Source organism: Ochotona princeps, chromosome 2, assembly GCF_030435755.1.
Source record: "Ochotona princeps isolate mOchPri1 chromosome 2, mOchPri1.hap1, whole genome shotgun sequence".
Lineage (NCBI taxonomy): Eukaryota > Metazoa > Chordata > Mammalia > Lagomorpha > Ochotonidae > Ochotona > Ochotona princeps.
The window spans coordinates 79287031-79304151 of record NC_080833.1 but is presented as its reverse complement, the minus strand read 5'-3'; the positions used below and the strand labels follow the sequence as shown (position 1 = coordinate 79304151).

The 17121-nt window shown below is 43.5% G+C and overlaps 1 protein-coding gene across 2 annotated transcripts in view; it reads right to left on the bottom strand.

Moving 5' to 3' along the window:
- FNBP1L (formin binding protein 1 like) overlaps positions 1-10329 on the bottom strand; it is a 129545-nt gene extending 119216 nt beyond the window's left edge. For both annotated transcript variants that reach the window (XM_058659280.1, XM_058659286.1), the window contains exon 1: positions 9176-10329. In XM_058659280.1, coding sequence (XP_058515263.1) covers positions 9176-9199 — 24 coding nt within the window. In that variant the 5' untranslated portion in view covers positions 9200-10329. The remainder of the gene's footprint in view (positions 1-9175) is intronic.
- Positions 10330-17121: the final 6792 nt, after the last annotated feature.

Here is a 17121-nt window from a genome sequence, read left to right as displayed (position 1 = left end):
AAAACCAGCACCTGAGCATTCTATCTGATCTCCTACATGGGAGGCAGAAATCCAAGCACTTGAGCCATCATCTGCTGCCTCTCAGGGTGCACATTAGCAGGAAGACAGAGTCAGAAGCAGAGCATTCAGGCACTCCAATAGGAGATGCGGACTTCTCAAGTAGTTTCTTAACTGTTATAACAAATGCCCATCCCCTCAATGGATTATTTTTAAAGCAGACATCAAAGCATTTAGTATCTTATCACTATCTCAAATATTCTAAAATATGTTTATTATATGAGAAAATCATGCATAAATCAGCTCACAAAACTAGCAATTAAAACAAAATGAGAGAATAAAAACTTACTGCATTTTCCCAATAAAAACTCTCATCATTTCCAGAAAAAGACTAAACTGATATAAGTCACAAGGTGGGAAAGGAAAAACAATCCACATGAACTCAGCAGTAATGTAGAATTTCAGAACCAATAATTTTTTATTGACACCAACATCTTTCACATATTCTTGCAAAGTTGATAAAATACAATTTTCATCTTTTAAAACCTAGAAGAGTATTTCTTCCTGTTATCAAAAGACACAGAAGAGGTAATCCCTGTACTAACACAAACTATGATTTCCTTCCATAGATTGTAAACGATATGGAAATGGGAGTTAATCATATACAAATGCACAGTTTAACATAAAGACATACACACACAAGCTTCTTTAATCAAATATTCAGCCAAATATTTGCCTACCCTTCACTACTACTTTCAAAACGCATCCTACACTCAAAGTCAAGTCAAACTAAACCATCATACTTGGGCCAGGCCAGCAAAACAAGGATACTATGAGTGTTAAGTTCTATGTCAGGGAACTGCTAAAAGCTGACAGACAATACCGTAATGAATCACACAGTGAACAAGTAATGAATAACAAATTATTCTTACCTCTAGGAATTTCTCAAAAATCCTCACATGCACAACTCTCCTTATTACAGAACCTTGGTCAAGATTAGGCACTTACCACAATGGTTCATAAAAAGCTGCTTGAATACCTATATCCCATCTCAGTGTTCCTGATTCAAAACAGCTCTGCTTCCAATCCAGCTTCCAGCAAATACACACCATGGGAGGTAACTGGTGATGGCTCAAGAACTTGGGCTCCTGGTGCCAAATGAGGAGACCAGATGGAGTTCCTGGCTGCGGGCTTTGCCCAGCCCAGCCTCAGCCTTTACAGGCATTTCAGGAATGATCAAGAGGACACAAGATAGCACTCCTGCCCCAAATAAAAAATAAACTCAGTCAAATGATTCAATCTTCCTAACGATTTGCCTGTTGTGCCCACAAAATAATTTTTCATAGCTCTAAATCTCATGTATCACTTTCTTTTAAGGTTACTTTTGAAGTCTTAATTCCCTATGAGAGAGGCACATACTGCTACCTACTTCATTCTTCTAGCATGCCCCACCTGGACCACAGTAGGCATGAAATAAACTGTGGAATACCTAAGCATCAGTCTTTCCTTTTACAACTTTTTGGTATATCAAAGATATAAACACCTGGAACTGAAATATGGAACAGCTTTTGCACTCTATAAACAGAACACCAATATTATCTGCTCGTATCAATCTTTAGTATGTTCCAGGATGATTATGTCCCTATAATTTTTTGACTGTGAAGCTGAAAATGTTCAAATCTTGAAGACTGTTAAGATATAATGCTTAAGGACTGAAGGTTATTAAATAAGACACCACTCACTGTTGTACACAGAAGGAATTTAATATTTATAAGACATAAATATAAACCATATACCATTCTTTTGCTATATTTTCTGTCTACAAACAGGGACTGTGAAGTTTCCAGCCAAACCCACTCTAGAGATGAGGGCAAAGAGAACAGAGAGCAACTATTTTAAGACAATGAGAGGGAACAGGAATGGAAACCGGTATAGTAGGAAGTAGTAATTCAAAGCAGGACTAGGTTAGCCGCAACTCTGCAGATTCCACATAATAGTAAGGATGAAATGGTAACATAAACAGGTATCTTGAAAATTTATCCTATTTTTAAAAAAGATGTATTTACTTTATTGGAAAGGTATTTTTTACAGAGAGGAGATAGAGAGAAAAGATTTCTGTCCACCGGTTCACTCCCTAAATGGCCACAATGGCCAGAGCTGAGCCAATCCGAAACCAGGAACCAGAAACCGCCTCCGGACCTCCCACACAGGTGCAGGGTCCCAAGGCTTTGGGCCATCCTGTACTCCTTTCCCAGGCTATAAACAGGGAGCTGGATGGGAAGTGGAACAGCCAGGACATGAACAAGTGCCCATATGAAACCCCAGAGCTTGTAAAACAAGGATTCAGCCACTGAGCCACTCAGTGCCGGGCACACACCCTTCTTAACTAAAACATAGGTAACACAGTATCACACACAATTTCTACCAACAAAAGGGAGTGTAAATATTTAACACCATTTTCCTAAAAGATTTGAGTGTATAAAAAATAACAAAAGATGATAGTCCCATAAGATGAGAGTATATTCAGAATGTGTAGTCTGGAGGGAAGGGTCTGGCAGGAACCAGTCAAGAAAGGGCATTCTAGGAGCTGAAACAGTGGCTCAACACGCTAATCCTCTGCCTGTGTCAGCAACTCATTTGGGCACTGATTCATGTTTCAGGCGCTGGTCATCTGATCCAGCTTCCTGCTTAAAGTCTGGAAAAGTAGCAGAGAAATGACTCAAGTCCTTGGGCCCCTGCACTGGTGCGGAAGACCCAGAAGAAGCTACTGGCTCGGGCCGGGCGGCGTGGCCTAGTGGCTAAAGTCCTCGACTTGAGCGCACTGGGATCCCATGTGGGCACAGGTTCTGATCCCGGTGGCTCCGCTTCCCATCCAGCTCCCTGCTTGTCACCTGGGAAAGCAGTAGAGGATGGCCCAAGGGCTTGGGGCCCTGCACCCGTGTGGGGAGACCTGGAGGAGATTCCTGGCTCCTGGCTTTAGATTGGTGCAGTGCCAGCCACTGCGGTCCCTTTGGGAGTGGATCATCGGACAGAGGATCTTCCTCTCTGTCTCTCCTGCTCTCTGTATATCCGACTTTCCAATACAAATTGAAAAAACTTTTTTTTTTTTTTAAAAAAAGCTACTGGATCCTGGCTTCAAATTAGCTCAGCTCTTGTTGTTATGGCCATTTGGGAAGTGAGTCAATAGATGGAAGATTTTTCTCTCAGCTCTCCCTCTCTCTATCTGTAAAATCTACCTTCCAAATAAAAATAAATAAATCTTAAGAAAAAAAAAGATTCTGAACAGTCATATCAGTACAGATTAGTATTTTGGAATTAGGGGTTGAGTACTCCTAATCACAAAGTTCAAAATTCAAAATGCTACAAAAATCCAAAATACTTGCACATTAACACAACAACACAAATAGAAAATTCCACATCTCACTTCATATGATGGCTCAGAGTAAAACTGCAAATACATTGAAAATACTGTTTAAAATAACCTTTAGGTTATGTGTATAAGGTATATACGAAATACAAATAAGTTTAGAGTCCCAACCCCAAGATACCTCATATTTTGTAAGCAAATATTCTAAAAGAGGAAAACACCTAAAGTCCAAAATTCCTCTAAATTCAAAACTAAGAATTTGAAGTAAGGTACATACTAAACATGTGTCACAATGTAAAAAACAAATAATTCATTTAAAAATTTTTTTCAAAAGTGTCTCTTCAAAAAAACTAAGTTTTGTCAGGGAAGGACCAATATTAGAAGCCTTCATGAACACTATACATATCAGTGCTTTCTGTGTAATCCAATATTGCTTTTAAAAATTTTCTGAAGTTCCTGAACTCCCACATGCGCACCCAGAACCAATACCTAGCTCACTCCGATCTCCAGCTTCCTGTGAATGCAGATCTCTGGGAGGTGGTGTTGATGACTCAAGTAACCATAGTCCGCCCTATGACCATTGTGAGAGACTAAATGCATTACTGGCTTTGGCCGTGGCCCAGGCCTATCATATGGGCATTTGGGAAGTAAGTCAGTGGAAAGCACCTCTCTCTCCGTCTCTCTCCAATTTTTAAAACTTTTTAAACTGAATTCCTACGCTGTTTTCATAGCCTTTAAAACAAAGTGATACGGGCTCAGTATAGTAGCCTAGCGGCTAAAGCCATCGCCTTGCACACACCGGGATCCCATATGGCTGTTGGTTCATATCCCAGCTGCTCTACTTCCCATCCAGCTCCCTGCTTGTGGCCTGGAAAAGCCATCAAGGATGACCCAAAGCCTTGAGACCCTGCACCTGCGTAGGAGATCAAGAGGAAGCTCCTGGTTCTTGGCTTCAATTGGTTCAGCTCTGCTGTTGCAGCCACTTAGGGAGTGAAACAACAGATGGAAGACCTTTCTCTCCGTCTCTCCTTCTTTCTGTAAATCTGCCTTTCCAATAAAAAATAAATAAATCTTAAAAGAAACATAAGAAAATGAAAAAAGTGTTATAATCCCATTAAGTTCTGTCAATTTCCTCCAGTCAAGCATGCTTTCAAAAACGTGAACAAGGGGTGTGGGCACCATGGCTTCAAGTCCTGCTGCTCCTCTTCTGATCCTGCTCCCTGCTAACGGCCTGGGAGAGGAGCAAAACGCGGCTCAAGTGCTTGGGCTCCTGCACCCATATGGGAGACCCAAAGGATGCTCTGGCTTTGGACTGGACAAGTTCTGGCTATTGCAGCCATTTGGAGAGTGAACCAGCAAATGAAAGATCTGTCTCTCGGGCCCGGCAGCGTGGCCTAGTGGCTAAAGTCCTCGCCTTGAACGCCCCGGGATCCCACATGGGCGCCGGTTCTAATCCCAGCAGCTCCACTTCCCATCCAGCTCCCTGTTTGCAGCCTGGGAAAGCAGTCGAGGATGGCCCAAAGCTTTGGGACACTGCACCTGCGTGGGAGACCTGGAAGAGGTTCCTGGTTTCTGGCTTCGGATCGGCGCAGCACTGGCCGTTGCGGCTCACCTGGGGAGTGAATCATCGGACGGAAGATCTTCCTCTCTGTCTCTCCTCCTCTCTGTATATCTGACTTTGTAATAAAATAAATAAATCTTAAAAAAAATAAAAAAAGATCTGTCTCTCCTTCTCTCTTTTTAGCTCTGCCTGTCAAATAAAAATAAATAAACCTTTGAAAAGTGCAAAATAAAACGAAAATTAACACTAAGAATATGATCTATCCAACCCACCACCATGATTCACTTCCTTTGTTCCAGATGATTCTATCAATGTAGTCAAATTTTTGACCAACTACAGTGACAGTCACCTCACCAAGCTATCAATCCAAAAAGTTGACAAGAACTACTTTTAAGTTATTTCCTCTCCAATCAGTAAAAATGTTTACCCCAAGTACCAAACCTTTGAACTTCATCACACTGGTGTCAGCTTGCTTAGACCTTCCTGTACTGTCATTTATGCCACCTAATCTATCATCACCTACACTGCCCTTAGAACCTGAAAGACTTCTTCTAGGATACACTTACTAATCAATAACCAATACTTTAAGAAATGCATTAAATTGTTCACCCAATTGGGTAAAACAAGCAAGATCATGTACAGATACTTTTTGGTCAGTGAAACCGAGGATTAATCCAGTCCTTCCACGCACGGGGAAACTGCCTACCACACTGACAATGGAAAGGTTAAAGCGCTATGAGGACAAAAACATGAAAACACTAAAGGGTTAAGACTGAACGTGTCACATCAAAAATTCACCTATTCTGTCTTCCAACCCACATTTTTCTACGTCTTCCAAAAAGATATCAATAAGCTTTGTCAAATACCTTTAGCTAATAAGATGACACAAATAAAAATCACTTTCAAATTACACACGCTTAAAACTAAGGACTAATGATTACAAAGATCAGGAAACCAATGAGTAAAAAAAGGCTTCTATGCTCTTCTAAACTAAATCAGATATTTCAATCTACCTTCTTACTTTCAAACTAATCACTGTATTTCCCTTGGGCAGCAAATTTTTTAGAAATGATGGACAGATTTCTTTGAAAGAACAACAGAGTCAGAGAGACAAGAGGGAGATCTTCCATCTTCTGGTTCACTTTCCAAACCCCAGATAGGAGCATGGAGCCTGGCAGCAGTGACTCAAATACTAGGGCCACCCCAGGCACATCAGCAGCAAGTTGGACTGGAAGTGGAGGAACCAGGACTAGAACAGGCATGCTGATACAATTAATGTAGGTGTCTCAAGCAGCAGCTTAGCTCACTAGGCTTCTACATCCACCCCAGGTCAGCAAATTCTGTAATAAATCACATAAACACAATGTACCCAACCACATCTTTTTCCATATCTATATATACACACCCACACAATTTTCAATTTTAATTGGCTTCTTAGAAAGTGCATCTCCTAATAAGTAAAACTGACATATCAAACTTCCCTAACTTCTCATTTCTTTATTTTAAGAAGTAATAATTAAAAAACCTGCACTGTGAGAAATTGTTAGCTTATATTTGACTCTCTGTCCCAAACATTCATTTTGATAGTATGGAAATTAGCACAATAAGTAATATCTGAAATGATCCTGGAAAACTATACTGTAATCTGTGGTTTGACCCAAAACACAGACTTGTACATATGCATTTGCCACCTTACTTAAACGGTCATTAGGAATACCAGAAGCCCCTTAAAGCACAGCTGAAATTCATTGTCAGGTAACGCACATCCCCCATAATTGCTCAACAGAAATCTCACCTAACCCACTTAGCCTGCACTCATGAGCTACCACTCAGCATCTGCGTAAGAGTAGTTCTAGTGAATACTTTTATTCTCAAACATTCTTAAAACACCAATGAAAACTCCCATGACTGTTAACAATAAACCTAAGTTTGAGTATGGAACTGCATTATCATCTTTCTTGGTAACTACATATTCCCAATAATTAAGCCTTTGGGACTGCAATGTGATCCTAAACATAAGGTGAGAATTGGTTCCTAAATTTGAAACTTGACGAGAGTTTACCCAATAACTAATTCCTCAATGGCAAGAGAGGCAAGAGACAGCATAGATGCTAGAAGCATAACATCCACTGGAAGCATAATAACCTCATTCAAAACAGAGAACAGTAAAAACAGGAAGTCTAATCAGATTTCTCTAAGGTTTATTGTACTCCCAACAATAGTTCCTCTATGCCAAGTACTACTTATCTAAGGTTTAGACACGGAGTTGATATTAGTTGATTCTATGTAATCTAGTTTCTAATATGTATTTATTTCCCTCAAGTCTTCAAGGCACTAGGAATTTTAAAATATGTATACATAGAGTCAGAAAGAAAAATTTTAAAAATCATTTATCAGGACTTCCAAAGGATATAAAAATTTAATTAGAACAGAAATTACCTTTCAAATTGCTCAGAAACTATTTAGATGCTCAAAATAAATAAACTACAGGAAACACTGGAAAACTAGAAGTTTCTTACATTCTTAAATTGAAAAAATGTTCAAAAGCTACATTCCAGTCTTCCCCACTACTGCTTTTTCTTAACACTTTGCCAATGGTGTGACAAAGGGAATTTACGGAAAAACCCTACATTAAAGCTAAATAACTTTCCTCCACTATTTTCCTGTGTGTACTTTTATTTAAAAAGTGTTCTGCTCACACGCTAGCTTCCTTGGAGGTGTGGATAACTTAAGTACGAACAGGTAAAAACATTTGTGAACTATCAACACGTAAAATAAAGCTATGCCCAGCTTCTTTCACTGGTGACACACTACAATCCATAACTGTACCAGGTGAAAGGGAAAAGATCAATACTGTTGGAGAACCTAATCAATGTAAAAGTTGAATAGCACGCAAATCACGTCTCCAATACATGAACAATTACGTTGTCTATGGCGACACAGAACCCAGAGGCTCTGGGGCACTTCCTGGGCTGAGCTGACACACTGGGCCAGCACTTGGCCTGAAGCCTGTGGCCAACGAGGTGTTTCCCAGAAGCAACTCTTGAAGCTCTAAATTCCCCGACTGCGCGAGGAGAAGCGAAAAACAAGAAAACCTCTGCCCTACCATGAACCGACCTGCTTTCACTGCCCCCCTAACATCGCACGAACTGGCACAACACAAGCCAAGTTCCTTCCCCCTGTCCTTTGCCGGGATTTCACGAGACCCTTGCAAACAAAAGGCACGGCAAATATGCACAGGTGGGAGAAAAAAGGGGAGTGGCGGAGGCCCACGGGCTCCCGGGACAGCGCCCCCACGCCGCCCGCTTCTCCCGCCGCACCTGAGAAATCACTGCCCTCCGCCCCTCCACCCTGCTCGGGCGTCGGGAGCCGATCCTCTGACCCAGCACAGCCCCACCCGCACCTTGGCCAGACACCGGGCATTGTCTGGAGTCTCCAGCGCCCAAGGCAGGGAAGGCGAACGAGAACAGGGGAGAAATCGCGAAGGAAAGGGAAATACAGCAATCGGCGGGGCGGACGCGCCTTTTCGGCACAATGAGCTCCCTTTTGGCAAAATGAGTCGACCCTCAACAGAATTCAGGTCACCGGCCCACCGACCCGAGTGCCCCTAAGCTGTGCCCGTCTGCAGCAGGCAGGCAGGGCAAGAGGAATGGGCGTGTAAGGCTGGGCCTCACTGGCCCAGAGGCCGGGCTCCAAACAAAGCCGCCCAGCTCCCCTTACCTGGGGCTGGGGCGGCGCCTCCCGGCTCCCCCGCGCCGCCGGGGTCGGCGACGCCCCCACGGCCCCCCGGACCCTCGCTGCGGCGGAGGTCGCGGCAGACCCCTTCCCCACTCGCGAACAGCGCCCCTTCGGGACAATGGGGGTCCCCTCCCCCGCCTGCAGGCGGGGGGATACAAAGGGAGAGAAGCGCGGCGCGGCTCGGAGCCAGGCGTCCGGAAAGTGAAGGCGGAGGAGGGAAGAGGGAACGGGAGGATGGCGGCAGACGCCGGAGCCCGCGGGCCGCCCCGCCGACAGCCCCACAGCAGCGGCGGGAGCGCGAGCTGCCGGGCGCCCCCCTCCCCGGACCCCCGGCGAGGAAGGAAGAGAGGGGGGCTGCACACAAAGACCGAGCAGGACCCTCCCACCCTCGGCCAGCGGCTGGGGCACCGACAGCCCAAGGCAGCCGGGCCGCCGACGGTCCGCCGTGCCCGCCCAGCCCGCGCCTCCCGGGGAAGCCACGGAGTCGCGGGGCGCCCCTCTCCCCTACTCACCCAGAGCTCCGTGCCCCAGCTCATGGCGGAACTTGAGGGGAGACTCTGGCTCCACCGGCTCGCGCGCGCTGTCCGTCCGTCGGCTCGGCCGTCCGTCAGTCTCGCCTGGCGGGCTCGCGGCTCGGCGGCTCAAGCCTCGAAAGCTGCCGCCACCGCCGGGCTCCCCAGTGAGTGAGGAAGACGCGACTGGAGAAGCCGCCGCGGCGTCCCCGCCTCCCGCGGTCGGGAGGGGGCCGGGGCCGAGGGGAGGCGGGCCGCGGGGAGGGGGCCGGCGCGGTGCACTGTGGGATCGGGGCGGCCGCGCACGCCGCTGCCCGTGGCCGGCGGGGTCTCCCCGCGGACATGGCTTCCAGCTGCCCAGCCGCCCCTCCGGGCTCGAAGGCCGCTAGGATCCCTGTCCCCAAGAGGGAGAGGGAGAAAAGGAAAAAAGGCTGCCGCGACCCCTGTTACCTCAGCCCTGCTCTGCTCTGAGCGCCGCAATTTGAGGGGCTGAAGTAATGCCAGTCCTCACCTTTCGTGCCTCTTGTCTCAACTCAAAAGGAAAACAACTACAACAAAACGCCCTGGTCTGGTCTTGAGTTTAGATCGAGGGAAGTTGTGTTTTAATTTTTCTTTTCTAATGAATGTTAATGAAAAGCAAGTGGTCGAAGTGATCTCGTATTTCGGGGCCTGATTTTCCAACTCATGTTTCTTGGGAATCAGTAAAATGTGGAGAGCTTGAATATCAAACGTGGTGGCTACGTCCCTGATTCTGTTTTTAAATAATTTTTTGAAATTGTATTGTTAGTTCTGTCATAAAAACCAAGTGTCCAGTAATCACTTGGGAACGTTGCCATGCCACGAAATCGAAGACACGGACCAATGTGAGACGAGCTGTCACCTGCGGGAGAACAGGCACTTGGCGGATTTCTGGAATGGGCCCCACGTGGGTGGGGGCTGGCTGGCAGCCAGACGCCTTTCTGGCAGAGCCAACAACCCTGCCAGAACTTCCGAGATCTCCCGCTTCAAAACATGGGAGCCTTGGAGGCAGGTCCTCCACAGAGTCCCATCCCGGCCTCACTCCGCAGGTTGCACTGGTGCTGCGAAAAGCCCAGAATGTTTAACAACTCCCCAACATATGCTTTAGCATTCATTGCTTCTCTCCAAAGGCTCGCTGTGCAAGCCCAGTCCACTGATGCAGCACTCCTCGGCGCGTCCTGAGCTTCAGGCTCTGCGGCTGGACTGCACCTGCACAAGCGGCCCCAGTCTCCAGCCCCCAGGCTCTGTCCTCACCTAGCTAGATACCCTTTGAGGTGGAAGCAAACACCATGAGATCCACTGAGAGCCCAGGCAGCCCCCTTGCTACACTATTTGCTGCTCTCCTTGAGACCAGCTTGAGCATATACATACTCTCTTCAATTGGATTATGGCCAATTTTTAGATGCTTATTTATGCCATATGATGGAAAGTCTGTAAAGCCTCAATTATTTTTTTCTTTATGACACAGTTTAATAGGCATTGGGGTCTCTCCTCCCCCTGCCTATGTTCCCTCCCTTCCCCTGCAGTATTACCTTCAGGAGTCCGTCATCTGTCATTGAGGTGTCGCCCACAATGTAGCAGATGTAAAGCCTCAATTAAACAACACTTTTTGATGTTTTTTCTATACATCCTCTATTTCTTATACGATTCCTTTGTGGTTATTTGCGTCACCCAACCTTCTCTGCTTTCCTCTCACTGGCTCCCTAGACATTATGAATGTAATTAGCAAACACAAGTAACATTATTTAGGAATATAAAATATATTAAACAGATATCTCATTTAGAATCATTCCAGTACTTTAAAAAAATTGGTTTTATTTGAAGTCTTACCATAAGAAATAAGACATAGGAGCAAACACGCATTCCCTATCAGAGACAAAAAGTCTACTGAAAGTTCACGGGAAAACATACATTATGAAACATAATTACAACATCTTTTAAAAGATTTATTTTATTTGAAAGGTAGATTTACAGAGAGAAGAGACCAAAAGAAAGATCTTCTATCCACTGGTTTACTCCCCCAAATGGCCACAACAGCCAGAACTAAGCCTGAAGCCAGGCGCTTCTTCTGAGTCTCCCACATGGGTGCAGGGTCCCAAGGCTCAGGCCGTCCTCGACTGCTTTCCCAGGCCACAGGCAGGGAGCTGGAGCAGAAGCGGAGCAGCCAAGACTCAGACTGGCACCCAAATGGAATGTCGGCACTAGAGGGAATAGGGTTAACCTGTTGAACCACAGCACTGTTCCCTCCAAAAACGTTTACAAAAACATAAAGTTACTTTTTAATTCTATTTTCTGAAAACTTTCTGAAATACCTTTATATATATATATATTTACAGCATAGCAGGTTTATTTTCACATAATGAGAATTATTTGAATAGGAAATTATTTTTGTATGCCATTTATTCTTTGTGAGCTAACGACCAGGCATTTTGTAAGTAATTCAAACACATGCTTTTTACCTTTTAAAAAAGGTAAAACAACTCAGCATCTTGACAGAAATCTGTTATCAGCTTATTCCAGATGCTTTCACCATATCAAAATTTGAATCATTAAATGATACCAAACCTGTCAAGCCAATTATCTTACACCTTTCTGCTACCTTGTCTATTTAGGTAATTAATTACTACACAGTTTTATTTCCTATGATATTTTTATAAGATAATCAAAACTTACAAAGAACTGAAGAAATAATATTATTCTTTCTACACTGGCAACTCTTTTTACAACGGAGCCAGACATTTTACTGAGTAAATCAGAAAGCCTTAAATTACACAGGCTCTTTAGCAACTTAAGCAGTCACTATCCCATATTTTTTTAATTATGAAAAAATAACTTACTGAATACATCTTCTTTTTGAGTGTATGATTGAATTCTGGGTGTATACTAAGCTACTGAAGTATCACATTTTCTTTTGCATATTTTATCATGTATTAAATCACATTCAATTCCATTTTATATTTTTATATATTCCAAGTGTTTTGCTAATGCCCTTTCCAGTTTCCTTGCATGAATTCCTTTATTAAACAGGAATGTGAAACTCAACTGCTAACTGCTGCATTCTGGGATATATAACAATTTACCAGTCCAAATGAATCAACCTCTGACCTTAAATCAATTTCTTGTCTTTAAATTTAAATGTTGGAAAAGGCTGTTCCATACACAAAATTAACAATGTCTTAAGCACTTTTAGGAAAGTAGTTTTGAAGAAAAGAATATAAAGCTTTAGATCAACATAATCTCTGACGTATAGGGAGTTTTCTTAGCATTTATGTGTCAATGTCCAACCCATGAATGATTAACAATCATAGAATTTCTAATCCCTACAGGAAACAATCTCTAGCATGAATAATATCAACTCCTTTCCTGTCACTTGAACATCTTAGGACTATGTTTTAACATAAAAGCTATGGAAGCAGTATCCACAAAGGAAATTAATAACTAAATCAAACCGATCACACTAAAACATTAGGTAGAATATTAAAAAACCGTGTTCTTAGCACCTCCATATTAATGCCTCAAATAAAGCATCACACCAGAAATGAGTTCATACTAGCATACTGATTTCATGCCAGCCAAACGAAGAATGGCACTGGCTAGTTAATAATCCTCACTCCTTTCTGTACTGCCAGTTTTCCTAACCAAGAACTGGAAGAAATCCAAAACTTCAAGGGCATAGTGCAAGTGACTCACCAAACAGAGACGACAGAAGCAGCAAAGCAGGCAGGCAGGCAATCTATTATTTTATAACTGTAAGGATCCTACTGTCCACTACTGAATTCGATGAAAGATTTTATGAAATTGTGCTAAAGGAACTAGGCAAAAGAAACAGAAACTTCTATAAGAATTAAATGGAACAGATCTCTTTAAGTAGTAATGCATTTCAACCTTTCTATCATTGCTGATTGGTTATTTCCATCTTCATCATGATATACTGTGCAACTTTAAAAAGGTAAACACTTGCTTAATTTCTCCCCAGAGTAGAAAATATGGCAGAACAAAAGTTAGATTCAGATGTTTAATTGTAAGTAAGTTCTCTAACCCATTCAACATTTGCAAGAATTAAATTCTTAAAGTAATACTACTTTTTTTTCTTGTTGAGTTTTTTGGAAATTTTTGGACCTGTGTTGGAAAATTTTAAGATACACACATCTATTAACAAAGAGATTACATAGTTTTTTATTTTCATTTTATGATTACAATCAGGTACATCAAATAAACTCAAAGAAACAAAATAAGCTGCTATAAGTTTATCAAAACAAATTGTTAAAATTTTCAGGAAATCTTTCAAACAAGTTGCCAGAAAGGTTAACTTGGGGGCAGGCAATTGGCATAGCAATTCAGACACTCATTGAGATAGCTGTACACCACATCAGACTGCCTTAGTTCAAGTTCTGACTCTGCCTGCTGATGAGTACCCTAGGGCTCAGCACTAATCTCAAGTACTTACTTGGGTCTCTGCCGCCCACAAGAGAGTCCTGGATCACCAGCTACTGTGGGCTTTTGCAGAGTGAACTAGTGAATGGGAGCGCGCTCTCTCTCTCTCTCCTGACGTGTGTGTGTGTGTGTGTGTGTGTGTTGTGTCTCTCTGCCTGTGGAATAAATTTTTTTTAAAGTTAGCTTGACATCAGCCAAGTGGATGTTTGCCAAACACTTGAACAATTTTCTATAGCCAGATGTGGAACAGCTGGTACATGAACCCATGCTCATACAAAATATCTAAATCCCATGTGGGAGCTCTGGGTGATACTCCATGTTCAATCCTGCTTCTTGTGAAAGCTCCTGGGAAACAACAAATGATGGCTCAGACACTATTTATGTGGAAGACCAGGATGGAGTTCCTGATTTCTGACACTGGCCTGGCCTAGTCATATCTGTTGTAGTATTTGGGGAGTTAGTGAGCAGATGAAAGATCACAATCGCACTAATAAATATTTTTCTTTTTTAAATGGAGCCTGTTTCAAAATCTCTGAGCTTTGTTTCGCTTTGTTTGTTTTGTTTTAAAGAAATTGTGCTTGACAAGGTGGGTAGAATATGAAGTCACTTCTGTTTCAAAGAGGAAATCCTGGGATTGGTACCTTGGTATAGCAGACTAAGTCTCCACCTGCAGCACCAGCATCTCATATGGGCACTAGGTTGAGTCCCGGCTGCTCTGCTTCCCATCCAGCTCCCTGATACTGGGCCCGGGAAAGCACTGGAAGATGACACAAATGTTTGGGCCCCTGCTTGTAGGAGACCTGAAGAAGCTCCTGGTTCCTGGCTTTGGGTTGGCCAATCTCCAGCTGTTGCAGTCATTTGGGGAGTCAACCAGCAAAAACGGAAAATTTCTCTTTCTCTTCTTCTCTCTGCAACTCTGCCTTTCAAATAAAATAAAAAATTTTAAATAAATAATAAAAGGAAATTCTAACACTTTTTCTACACGTGAAAGAGGTCTAGAAGGACACAAGAGACTTAATATAGTAGCTATTGAGAACAAAACTAGAAGGTGAATGAGAAGTCCTACATTTCACTATTGCCATTTTGTAACACTTATTTTTATTATAATATCCAAGCCTTATCTATTTATAGAGTTCAAAATTGCAAACAAATCAGCAGTGCCCAGGTCTCACTCTAAAACCACAACTGGCCTTAGCATTTCTATGTATTTATGTGTATTTTTTAAAACCTCATATATATATATGCAAATATATTTTTATTCTTAAAGATTTTTTAAAATTTCTGTTGCAAAGTCTGATATACAGAGAGGAGGAGAGACAGAGAGGAAGATCTTCCATCTGATGATTCACTCCCCAAATGACCACAATGGCTGGTGCTGAGCTGATCCGGTGCCAGGAGCCAGGAACCTCTTCTGGGTCTCCCATGCAGGTGCAGGGACCCAAGGCATTGGGCCATCCTCAACTGCCTTCCCAGGCCACAAGCAGGGAGCTGGATGGGAAGTGGAGCTGCCAGGATTAGAACCGGCGCCCATATGGGATCCCAGTGCGTTCGATGCAAGAACTTTAGCTGCTAGGCCACGCCGCCAGGCCCACACATGTATATGTTTGAGAGGAAAAGTTCCCATCTACTGAATCACTACCCAAAAGTCTACAACAGCTAAGACTAGGTAGAGGCAGAACTAAGAGCTAGGAACTCCTTCCAGGTCTCCTGTATGTGTGGCAGAAACCCAATTACTTGAGCTGCCATTACTTCTACAAGTGCCTGCATCAACAGGAGGCTGGGGCAGGAATCAGCCCCAGGAACTCTGGTACGAGATGGTCTTCATCCCTACGTTGAGGGCTTGCCCTTCCACAACGCATTTTAATTATCACAGTAAAGTCACACAGTTGCTCCCTGGCCTTTGCCTAAAGGTGACCATCACACCAATGCTTACATCTTACCTGCACACTCTCCTCATTATCTCTGTCTTCCAGGAAAGATAGGGAAGATGAATGAGTCACTTCAAGTGAGACTGGAGGGGTTCTGCCCAGAACTCCCAAGGGGTGAGTCAAGGAAGCTGAGACAGGAAACTGCTCAGAGTTTAAGTTGAAGACTCAGGAAAGTGAACTCCTAATGAATGCTTTGGCCACCAGGTTGTGCCAAAGCGGGTAATTGAGCATTCATTTATCCTCCTATTAAGTATCTGCCTTTTCTGCAGTTCTAGTGGGTGAGGCAAGAGATAAGAAGGAACCGCCACTCATGACAGGAATTTGCCCCATAGGCTTCATGGGGACACCTGCACCTGTTCACAGTTTATCCTACCCATTCCCTGACAAATGGCTTTCAGTGTGCAGGACTTCAGAACTGCATCTGCAAAGAGAAGACATGTGTGCTTTTTCATACATTATCTTGGAATCAAAGAAAGGAAGTGGTCTCTCTTCTTTACCTATGTTTCCCTTCATTTAGGCAAAACTGGCAGCAAAGATTTTCTTTATTGGGCCTGGTGCAGTAGCCTAGCAGCTAAAGTCCTCACCTTGAATGCACCAGGATCCCGTATAGTCACCAGTTCTAGTCCCGGCAGCTCCACTTCCCATCCAGCTCCCTGCTTGTGGCCTGGGAAAGCAGTCGAGGATGGCTCAAAGCCTTGGGACCCTGCGCCTGCATGAGAGACCTGGAGGAAGTTCCTGGCTCCTGGCACCGGATCGGCACAGCACCGGCCGTTGCGGCTCACTTGGGAGTGAGTCATCAGATGGAAAATCTTCCTCTCTGTCTCTCCTCCTCTCTGTATATCTGACTTTGTAACAAATATAAATAAATCTTAAAAAAAATTTTTTCTTTATTTCATTTACTTGAGAGGCAGAGAATCTTCCATTTGCTGAATTATTCCCCAAATGCTTACCACCCCCAGGAGTGGGTAAAGCCAAGGTCAGATGCTTGAACGCCATCCTGATTTCTCATTTGAGGCAGGGCACAGGTCAATAGGTGAGCTATCACCTACTTTCCCCCAACAGTGTGTATGTGAGCAGGAAGCTAAACCAGAAACAGGGCAGACAGGACTTGAACCAACACACCAGTGTGAAATATGAGTGTCTCAAGCAACAGCTTAACCCACTGTGACACAAAGACCCATGGGGGAATTTCTTCATAGGCAAAACACAATATGAGAAAAAATAAATTTCTATTCTTTTATTTTTCTTCAGCATCATCTATCTCATCTGTTGTGTCCAGAGGAAATAATGCCACAAATTACATGAGGGCATGAAAATTTATGCAATACATGTGATTTCATTCTCAAAACCAACCGTGGATACTACCAATGAACAGTGGTCTCAAGGGCTCTCAAGACCCTCTAAAGAGGAACTAAAGCCTCCAAATAGTGATATATAGGGGGCACGATGGGTATTTTATTTGCTCGTTGACAGATGGCGATCCAGCAATCTCCTATGACCACCATACTGTTAGTTAAAAGGACCCACAATGATCACTCTACATGTTTAAAAGGAGAATCAAGGTGG